This window comes from Penicillium alfredii, assembly GCF_028826965.1.
Source record: "Penicillium alfredii strain IBT 34128 chromosome Unknown utg000010l_segment0_segment0, whole genome shotgun sequence".
NCBI lineage: Eukaryota > Fungi > Ascomycota > Eurotiomycetes > Eurotiales > Aspergillaceae > Penicillium > Penicillium alfredii.
The window spans coordinates 822,682-833,289 of NW_026622707.1; the positions used below are offsets into that span (position 1 = coordinate 822,682).

At 52.4% G+C, this 10,608-nt stretch overlaps 2 protein-coding genes across 2 annotated transcripts; both read left to right on the plus strand.

The window, feature by feature from the left end:
• Positions 1-784: 784 nt before the first annotated feature.
• NUU61_007863 (proteasome activator BLM10) lies at positions 785-6,812 on the plus strand (the record flags this gene model as incomplete). Its single annotated transcript, XM_056658388.1, has 3 exons — positions 785-1,215; positions 1,275-6,681; positions 6,750-6,812. The coding sequence occupies 3 exons, from the start codon at positions 785-787 to the stop codon at positions 6,810-6,812; spliced, it is 5,901 nt and encodes a 1,966-aa protein (XP_056508681.1).
• Positions 6,813-7,792: 980 nt separating this feature from the next.
• NUU61_007864 (DUF3405 domain-containing protein) lies at positions 7,793-10,260 on the plus strand (the record flags this gene model as incomplete). Its single annotated transcript, XM_056658389.1, has 4 exons — positions 7,793-8,082; positions 8,203-9,099; positions 9,192-10,041; positions 10,159-10,260. The coding sequence occupies 4 exons, from the start codon at positions 7,793-7,795 to the stop codon at positions 10,258-10,260; spliced, it is 2,139 nt and encodes a 712-aa protein (XP_056508682.1).
• Positions 10,261-10,608: the final 348 nt, after the last annotated feature.

Genomic DNA, 10,608 nt, shown 5'->3' on the forward strand with positions numbered 1-10,608 from the left:
ACCAAATCCAGTCCTCATGGTCGCAGTAAATATTTTCTAAACTCTCCCAAAAATAGTATATTATTTGTAATATCACCTGTGAGGTCAACTAGCAAAAACAAAGTCTGTGGGGATGTTGATGACGCAGGGTCCAACGACCATTAGATATGGGGACCCAAGCCATACACGGCGGAGTCCACGTCAGTGTGTCTGCCTACCTGCACTTCAGTACTTCAATACTTCAAGTTCCTGCGCCAGATATACGGCAGACAATGGTCGCTACGCCGTAAACTCTGTCCTTATAAATGCCAGGTCACCTCACCCGACTCCCACGTTCCGGTTGTCCGTTCTCAACTCGACTTTCTCTGACCTTGAAGCTGTTACGTGGAATTATGTCATCCAAGCCACCATCCATGGATTTCTCCTCTTGAGCCTGGATCTTTCTTCTTTTGTCTGCCTTTTGTCTGCCTTCGAGTGCTGTGACCATCGGCCAGATTACTAACATCGTCGACTTCCCTGACCCACCAAAGCTTCGCCCTGTGGTCGCTTAGAGTACCCGCCGTCAACCTCATGCGAAGGTTGTGTGCAACGCTCTCTCCGGCCTCAACTTCCGCCCCCCTTGGAGTGGAAAACCCGAGTTTCGTGGTTGATGTATGTTTCTCCTTTCCATCGTTGGGTGTACTTGGTGACCGAAGATTGCTGACGTATTGATTTCACAGCTCGCCTGACGTCCACGGCAACTCCTCTCATCACTCCACGTCGTGTTCCTCGACCACCCTCCCTCCCCTCTACCCTCCCTCCGATCATGGACGCCTCTGCCCCCAAGGCGATTCTCACATCCGACAATTTCAACCATGCACAAGAGATCTCCCGGGCCACCTCACCCGGTGGGGAGCCCGCAGCGCTCAACGGCGAGGGTGAGCCAAAAGCCCGCGTTCGTCCTCGAACCTACCCATACTTCCAATACCTCCCATATCAGCCTGAAGGAGAAGCAGACCGAGAACGGAATCTTCGAGAGATCTTAAACCAACTGTACATCTCCGTGGAGGCGGGAGATTTCAGTCCCGGGGCCGTGCACTGGACACGCGAGCTTCGCGGATGGTTGTCGCTCAAGTTTGATCCGACTCGCAAGGAGCGCATCAACCTTGTCAAGCTCTATTATGAATTGTCGCTAGCTCCCGGGATCGATCCCGCCGTCGCGGAGCGATTTGCAAGCATGTTCATGTTGCTGACCAAGTGAGCCGAATTACCCCAATGCCTGGACGTGTGTCTGAGGATGTTAACCCGTGGTACAGGCGGAAGCACTACTTGAGGCCGGTCAAGGACCTGGTTTTGGATTGGAAGCCCCTCTACAAAGAGCTGAAGGCCTTTGTACTCCCCACCGAGTCCGGTCTGGTTCACTCGACCAACCTCAAGCGGAACGTCAAGACATTGACAAAGCTATGTGCATTCGCTCAGCTGTTCATCGATCCATGTGAACTTCCGGACATGCTCGAAGAATTCCTTCCTCATTACACCACCTCGTTCTCGGAGGGTGCCTTCGTCGTCGTAGGATTGATCAACCTACTGCTTCCAACGTCGCCTGCACCTGCCTCACGACAGGACCTATTGCCGCAGAACCATCTGCCGACACATTTCCATCTATGGTCATTGGTTGGACGCTCCAAAACCCTTGATATCACGTATCTGGATTACCTCTCTCGATTGGCACGAGACTCCCTGCCAGCCGGTCACATCCCCTTCTCCGAGCATGGTATCTTCACAAAAGAACAGTCATCCCTCATCTTTACCGCGATCCTCAGGCTCTTGGAGATCCCTGTAGGACAGTCCACGTCACCCTACAGCGCTTTGGTGGACATCTCATCCGGTTTGGGTATTATGCTGGACCGGGATTCACGAAAGCACCCAGTTGCCCACCACATTGCCCGATGGATAGTGATGTCTCTCTCTCCTGCGTGCGTGGAGTCGGCAAACTCCATTTTGGTGCAGCTTGAGGGTCTTATCCAGGCCGTCGAGACATTCTTCCACCCTTCGAACTCGGGTGCTTGGACGAAGGCATTGTCGCAGCTGGTCTATTACCTGACCGATTTCTTCGTTATGCGCTGGAACCGCGAACAGAGCGGAGAGATGGAGGTCCCGGCCGAGCGACGACTGAATGAACCGCTGAAGCGTCGCTTTGTGCTGTGTATTCGGGACGTGATCTTCATGGGCATCTACTCCAAGAGCAGCTCCGCCATGACGTTCTCTCTGTCGACTTTGCAGGGACTCGCCTATTTGGAGCCGCATCTGATCCTGCCGGGGGCCTTGCAGAGGATCTATCCTTCTCTACAGGGTCTGGTCGAGGTGCATCGAACAACCTCTTCTCTTCGGGCTATGCAGGTGCTGTCCCGTGTTATTACACGAACGAGAGGTTACCGGTGCCACATGACAACCCTTCTGGGACTTGCATTGCCTGGTATCGATGCCAACGACCTCGAGAAGTCTCTTCACGCCCTTTCCTTCATTCAGTCAGCCTGTTACAATATCCCAATGGTAGATCTGACCAAGGGGAGAGAGGACATCAATTGTAACATGCTTGCGTTGCAGTGGATCACTGGCGAGATGGAGAGAATGGAGGAAGAAGGAGCAGCAGTGCAGTTGAACTACGAAACCGACCTGGATGATGAGACCGAAGAGATGATCCTGCGCTCCTCGACATGTGGATTCGGCGACTTCACGGTCTCTTTCCTCGGTCGCGTCTTCACCCTCCTGGAGAATCTCCCCGATGTCAGTCGAGTGCGCAACGGTTCGCCCGAAGAGAACATCGTCAACACCCTCCCCGCCACATTCATGCCTCTCCTTTCCTCCCTTTCCGAAGAGTATTACGATATCGCCTTGTCAAAGATCGTTGACTTTGTATCCAACCATGTCATCCATCAAGCTCGGGACGCAATGGCCTTTATTTGCAATGCTCTGTGCAAGGTCAACCCCGAGAAAGCTCTGAAGCGCTTCATCCCAGTTTTGACCCAGGCAATTCGTACCGAAATTGAGGATAATGGCGCCGGGTCAACCAGAACCACTGGAACGGACGTTCTCCCTCGCGACCGTGGCTTGGTGTGGAATGTTAGCATGTTGAGTATGTGCGTGGTGCACGTTGGCGATGCCGTGCTGGCCCACCGGAAGGAGCTCTTTGACATTGCACTGTACATGCAACAGAAATGCCGAGGCATTCCGACCGTCCATATTTCCAACTTCATCCATCACCTTCTGCTTAACCTCACGGGAACCTACACCAGTGATTACTCCCTCTATGAACCCCATGTTGTTGCAAACGGCATTCAGCCAGAGCATTGGAGTCATCGAGCCGATGTGTCTGGGTTGAACGTTAAGTGGCATGTACCGAAGCACGAGGAGCTCGAGTTTGCGGTTGATGTGTTCAAAAGTCAAGCGGAATCAGCCTTGAAGCAACTGTCCGCGCTGACCCATGAGACATCGACTGTCAAACGCGATGGAAGCGGAAAGGAATGGTCGGATGAAGTCACTCGCAACCTTGTGCTTTTGCGACTGCTTCTCTCCGGTATTTCTGTGCTCTTCGATCCCAAGGCTGCATCGGTTACCACCAAAGAAATTTCAAATGGTGCTTCCGCTGCTTCCAGCGATTTTGAAATGGTGGACGACCCGACCCTGTCCAATGGCGCTGAAAACAACGATACCGATGCATCTCTAGACGTTTCAGACGAGGCCACGGTCAGAGAGGCCTTCCCGTATCCAACTGGGTATCCCCTGCAAGAGACTGACCCGCTGCACGCCACTATTCATGAGATTCGCGAGCAAGCCGGCTGGGTTCTGCATGACGTGCACCGGTTCCTGAGCGATAAACAAGAGGATGATGTGCCGTGCTTCGCGGCTTTGTACTCTGCTTTCAGATCTTTTTTCATTGATGTGGGCATCGAAAGATCTGCTCATGTCTTGGACCGAGTCACACGGCTTTTGGCAGCAGACATTCATCCGTACAAAATGAGTGGCATTAGGAAAGATTACCCGAGGGCTTTGCTAGTGCGCAGAGCCAATGTGTATCACCTGCAACGCCTTCGGCACAATGCTGCCCCGCGACCTCGGTCCAAGCTTGACGAGATTCTCCTCCTGGACTTGGCTGAATCTTGCGTGTCTTTGTACACCGAGACGCGCCGCAGTGCTCAAAACGCTGCTGAATCAGCCTTCAAGGCTGTCTGGGGTTCGCGCCTTCTTGTTATCCCTCCCCTCCTTAAGGCCCTGCAGAAGGGTGTCAAAGAGAATGACCATGCCCGCATCAAGGGAGCATTATTCTCGTTGCTCCTGAGTAGCGTTGCCAAGGCCGTCGGGCGCCATTGGAGATTTGCCCCGACACTCATCAAGACTTTCATTGACGCTAGTGCTGTTGACAAGCCTTCCGTGCAGAAGATCTGCTCGGGTGCTGTGTTCCAAGTGATGGACTACGGCCGCTCCATGGAGCGAATGGCTATTTTGGACCCAGAGATTGTGCAAGCACTCGCTCCTAGTGGGGATGTTGGACAGGAGATCGAACAGAGACACAAGGGTATCACGCACAGGCGCGCTGTCGTCGAGAAAAAGAAGGCCAAACTGGCCGAGGAGCTGGTCAATTTGGCGCGAGTGTCTCATTGGAAAATTGCCAGCCGCGCAGCCACAATTGTCATCACCATGGGCCTCCGGTTTGACTATGTCGCCAGTGAGAACCTGATCGAGTTGGTGACTTCAGGGTCGATTGATGATCACCCAGGCCTGCGTGGCATGTACTCCCAGGCACTCATTGCATTGTTCACCATGATCGATGTTCGGGCCATCTGCGGTCATGAGTACCGGAACTACATTCTCGGACACCAGAATTTCCCATCGAAGATCAAGGTGACAACCAAACCATATGAGAAAGGGTGGACTAGCGAATACTTGTCCAGCTTTGCGAACCCTGATGCTCAATACTATATCGACCACGATTTCCCAGGGTGGCTTGTATGGGCCAAGACGATGCCCGCATACAAGTCCAACGTGAAACGCGACATGGAGTATGATGAGGTCGAGTGGAAGGTGCGCACCAAGATGGGCCAATTGTTCACTCGGGAATGGTTTTCCAAGTTCTTTATGTATCTGAAGCAAGAGCCGCGGGACCCATCTGCCGACAAGTTCCGCATGTCTTGTGCCATGATGCTTCTCTACGCATTCGAACTCATGATCCGAGATGGTCTCACGGCTGCCTCTTTCAAGGACATCCAGGAAGAAATCCAAAATGTCTTTGAGGATGGCAGTGATAAGCACCAGCACCGCGCTACCTCGGAGATCCTCGGCGCCCTGATCAGCTCCGTGACAGATACCAGTGTGGAGAACCGAACACTCGTCTGGGAGTATGCATTCCCCATCGTGCGGAAGATCTTCACAGACGGTCTGACGCCGGAGAACTCTGGGTATTGGACAACGTTCCTCCACATGATACTGCAATGTCGGGATCCTCGACGGGCCTGGCCCTTGGTTGACTGGCTCGCCAGCTTCCGTCTGGACATGTCGACGAATGCAGCCTTCAAGGAAAGCTCCAAGATTAACCTCCTCCACCAATGTATCATCGATGCTGGCTGGCATTTCCAGCTCGACAAGCCAATTGTGGACGATTTCCTGGCACATCTAGACCACCCGTATAAGGGTGTGCGAGAGGCCATGGGGCAGACTCTTGCCACTATATCCCGAACACGTTACCACGAGTCGTATCCTGACGTTCAGCAGCTTTTGGATGCTCAAAGGTCATCTTCCTCCGTCGGCACATTCCCCTATCTTCCGTCCGATGATTTCTCGCAGATGGTTCGTGGGGTTTTCAGTCAGATCGAGCAGTGGCGTCAGGCTCGTCCCGCCGGTCAACAGACACCCTCATCCTACACTTCTGGCAGCAAAACGGTTCTACTCTGGCTAGATTCAACCTTGTCTTCCCACGAGTGCACACAGCTTGTTCCATTCTTCCCCGATGTGTTCACGGCGCAGCTTCTTCACATGATGGATGTGAAGGAGGACCCGGAGCTGCAATCCCTCGCCTACCACGTCTTCCGCCATCTCCCCAACATCCCCTATCCCGCCGAGAAGAACTCCGAATTCATCCAATCTCTCATTCGCATTGGACAGACGTCTCCGTCATGGCACCAGCGGTTGCGTGTGATGATCAACATCCAAATCATCTACTTCCGCCGACTGTTCCTGCTGGATCCTGCCGACCGCGATCGGCTCTTCGAGTGCATTGCCTCGATGCTCGAAGATCCCCAGCACGAGGTTCGCGCAGGCGCGTCGGCCACACTCTCCGGCATGATCCGCTGCTCGCCAGTCTTCTTGCGCGACAAGATGGTCAGTCGGTTCCAGGAACGCTTCACAAAGGTTCTGGTGGATAATCCCCTGCCGAAGAAACCCAAGAATCCCCGGTCTGGTGTTTCCTCCGCGGTTTCATCGGGCGCGGGAACCCCCACCCCCGAGCACAGTCGCCTGATTCTTATGCGACACGGCGCCGTGCTTGGTCTTGGTGCTTTGATTCAGGCCTTCCCCTACAACAGCCCTCCGCCTCATTGGATGCCTGAAGCATTGACTTCACTGAGTATCCGTGCCGCCAACGATCCAGGCATCGTTGGCTCGAGCGTCAAATCGATCATCAGTGAATTCAAGAAGACCAGGCAAGATACTTGGCACATCGATGCGAAGGTGAGTTGCTAGTAGCCGACTGCTATTGTTTATTATTTAGGATAATATCTAACTGGCTTCCTTTTTAGGCATTTACCCCAGATCAGCTGGAAGATCTGTCTGGCGTGCTGTGGAAGAGCTACTTTGCCTAAGTGAGGCTCAACTTCACACTCATTTTGAGGTATTTTGCGATCCGATGATCATGCTATCAGTACAGCCAATGGCCCAGGCCCATTTTGACCTGGTTGGTGTACTGCGGAAGTGGACGGATGTACTGTGTCACTATTGTTATCTGGTTGCCGCTCAGGCTGCTCTTTCATCTTGCCTTCGTGTCCATGTTTGTGTTGCACATACCTGGCTTGAATCTGTTCTCGGCGAGGAAAAAAGAAACTCCCAATTTGGCCTTGATAACAATGTTTCTAATGTCTTTTCATTCTGTCTTGTATGTGTAGAATTGGGTTGTAACCACGGGCTCCGGCGGTAGTAACTGTCATCTTGGCTTAAGTTAACCATTTAGATAGAGGATGGATATCTAGGCACTTTTCTTTCTGCTCTAATGATTACTCCGTGACTGTCTCCACTCGTGTATTTCTGGGAGGGCGGCTCGATCAGGAAGAGGACGTTAATACCCGCCAATCACAGGACTTTTTTACTGTATGGCGCCATGTGACTGCCGTCTATTCTATTTATGTCGACATAGGGCCGAATTCAAGCAACGTATAGATGTTGCACAGCGGCCTAACTGCCCTGTCTAGTGAGTATACAGTTTCTTTACTGTAACATTCTCCACAACCCTTTTGTGCGGGTATTCGTAATAGCATGATACTAATAAGGACAAGAAGGCTGTCGTTTCCCCTTGTCGGTCGGGGATATACAAGGCTGCGTATATATGAGCGTATATATGACATCCCCTCTCTAGAGTCGCTGCTTGTAAATGTTCCCCTGGAATTTCATTCTTTTGGTTTTTCATGCTTTGCTTTCTTCCTCTCTCTCTCTCTCTTACTGTGCCTCTTATATTCTATCGCTCTACCACCACTCGCTCACTCACTCACCCTTCTCTTACTTACAACCATTGTGTATATCCTTTTTTTTTCAGTGGTTTATTTCTTTGCCAGCTACCATAAAGCCCTGGATGGCACTTATCACCTCCCCTGTTGTTTTTAATACCAGATCCTTACCCTGGTCATGTCGATGGGCGTGGCTACGCGTGCTTGGGGCTCCTGTCTTTCTTATCACTGTGATACAAATATGGATTTATACCTCGAGACATCGTGACCCGAACCCCATCCGCACGACCTCCCCTCCATTACATCGTCCTGGTATCCTTCGACCGGGTCAGTATGTGGAAACCGAGGATCGGTCTGTCCAGGATAAGGCTGTCGACGAGGGCACGCAGAAGCAAGGTGAGGATATTGATGAGAGGTTCGTTGATCTATTTCATTTCTTTTCAGATTATAATTAGCTTTGTTTTCTTTTCTTTTCTTTTCTTTTTTTTTTCCAACGTGACTTTGATATTGAGTTCATTTTTTTCTCTCATTCTAGGGACAACCGCTTCTACCTCGGCGGCACCCTAACCCTAACCAGCACCTCCCGCGAAGAAGACCCGTCCCACCCGGCTCCACTCATCTACGACCCCTATCCAGCATATAATACCCAGGAATGGAATCGGGAATCCCACGGCCATTTCCAGCCCTGTCTGGGGCCGCGCGGCCGCAACCTAGACCACAACAACCCCGAAGACATGGTCCACGTCTACAAGGGCAGGCAGACTTCATTCCCAGTACCGCGATTCGGGTCCTACGAGGCCCTCGGCCTCGACGGCGATGTATGCACAGATCGCTACTCACGCTACGGGGTCTACGGGTACGAAGAAGACAGCGAAGACGACGTCCCGGGCTTCACGCGCCCGGCCGCTGTGCCCTGGGACGAGGTCGACTGGTACCAGCTGCAGGCCAGCTGCTATGAGCGCAATGCCGGCCGCTATAAGCCCAGAAACGGAATGAACATTTCCATGCAACGGCCCCTCACGATGCCGCTGAATGAGCCGCCTTCTGCAGTTCACCAGGACCAGGAGGGTCAGGAGGGCCAGGAGGAGAAGGAGGAGATGAAGGTGAAGAAAAAGCCTGGTTTCGCGTCGGACATGCGGAAGCGCTTCCATTCTCGCTCTGCTGTGGTGATCCGCGCCTGGCATGATATACAATGGACGCCAGATCACTGCCGGTATCTGCGCTCGTTGATTATGGAGCTGGCCTTGCATTCGGGGGCTGAGTATGAGGTCTTTCTTTTGGTTCACGTCAAGGACGATGAGCTGCCGATCTTTTCGGACCAGGAGACTCTTCTTAAGCTCAAGGAGGCTATTCCGTCCGAGTTTCGCAGTATGGCCCTGTTCTTCAATAACAAACTGCTCGAGGCGTGGTATCCGAAGATTCCTGAGCACAGGTAAGGACATTATAGCCCGAAACTGATAATACCGCGGCATCCTTGCGGTAGCTGTGATGTCTTGTGTTGTTATACTGACACCAGTCTTATAGTCCAATATTCCAGCAACACCAACCCATCCAGATCTTCTCCCAACTTTACCCCAACTTCGACTACATCTGGCAATTCGAGATGGACGGCCGCCTTACAGGACACAGCTACCACTTCCTGGACCGGGCGATCGAATTTGCCAAAAAGCAACCGCGCAAATACCTCTGGGAACGCAACGCATACTTCTACACGCCCGGCGCGCACGGATCCTGGGAGAACTTCACGCAAACCGTCGACGAGCGCCTCCGTAACGTCTCCAACAACACAATCTGGGGCCCGATCCCAGGCACCGGGATCCAGCCACTCGGCCCGGAACCACCAGTCCCGCACCCGGACAACGATAGCTACACCTGGGGCGTCGGTGAAGAAGCCGACATCATCACCTTCCTACCGATCTTCAACCCGCAGGACACGCAGTGGACGTTCCCGGACAAAATCTGGAACTTCGAGTCCGGGCTCGAAACGCCGCGTCGCGCCGCCGTCATCACGATGGGCCGGTACTCGCGGCGGCTGCTGGATCTGATTCACCACGCACAGGCGACGCGCGGGCTGGGGCTGGTCTCAGAGATGACGGGCGTGACGTGGGCGCTGTTTCATGGGCTGAAGGCCGTGCATGTGCCGCATCCTATCTATGTGGATGGACTGTGGTCGCCGCGGGAGCTGGCGCGCATCTATAACCCCGGCACGCCGGAGAATGTCAATGGCGGGCCCGATAGTATCATGAACTGGGATGACCACTTTCATTATATTATGTATCGCCTCTCGTACATGTTTACGAGTCATACCGGCGAGGATCTGTACAGGCGCTGGCTTGGGTATAGGACTGCGGAGCAGGAAGAGGCTGAGAAGAGGGTATGTTTATTTTTCTTTGTTTTCTTTTTCATTCTTCTCTTTTCTTTCTGATGATATCGCTTCTGTTGATCTATATTTTAACGCTTTTCGTGTCTCGCTAACATTTATTCTGCGCAGTCCGAGGAAACGAGCTATGGTCGCCACTGCTTCCCGTCGATATTTCTTCATCCCGTCAAGAACGGGGAAAAAATCATGGGGCCGAACAAGGCAGTTCCGTGATTCGCGATAGGAGGTTATCATGCTAGCATTGCTGGGAATTTAGCTTGTTTCTAGCTATCCGGGCCTGGCAAAATCAGTTTAGATATGGCGCAATGTACAAACAGTGTTTGTGGTCTTTCAGGATAGATGTCTGAGACATAAATCAGCTTCAAATCAATATATTGCCTCGCAAAGAAAACACATCTCTATCACTATCAGGACCGACCACATTCACGAACCAAAAAAAAATAAAAATTAAGTGTAGGCAACTTATGTACTCGAACGGATATGCATGACAATTCGAATAACCAAAACGCAAAGAATAAGCTCGGCCGTCCGCTCTGTATTTTTGGTCTTCTCCATCCCAAG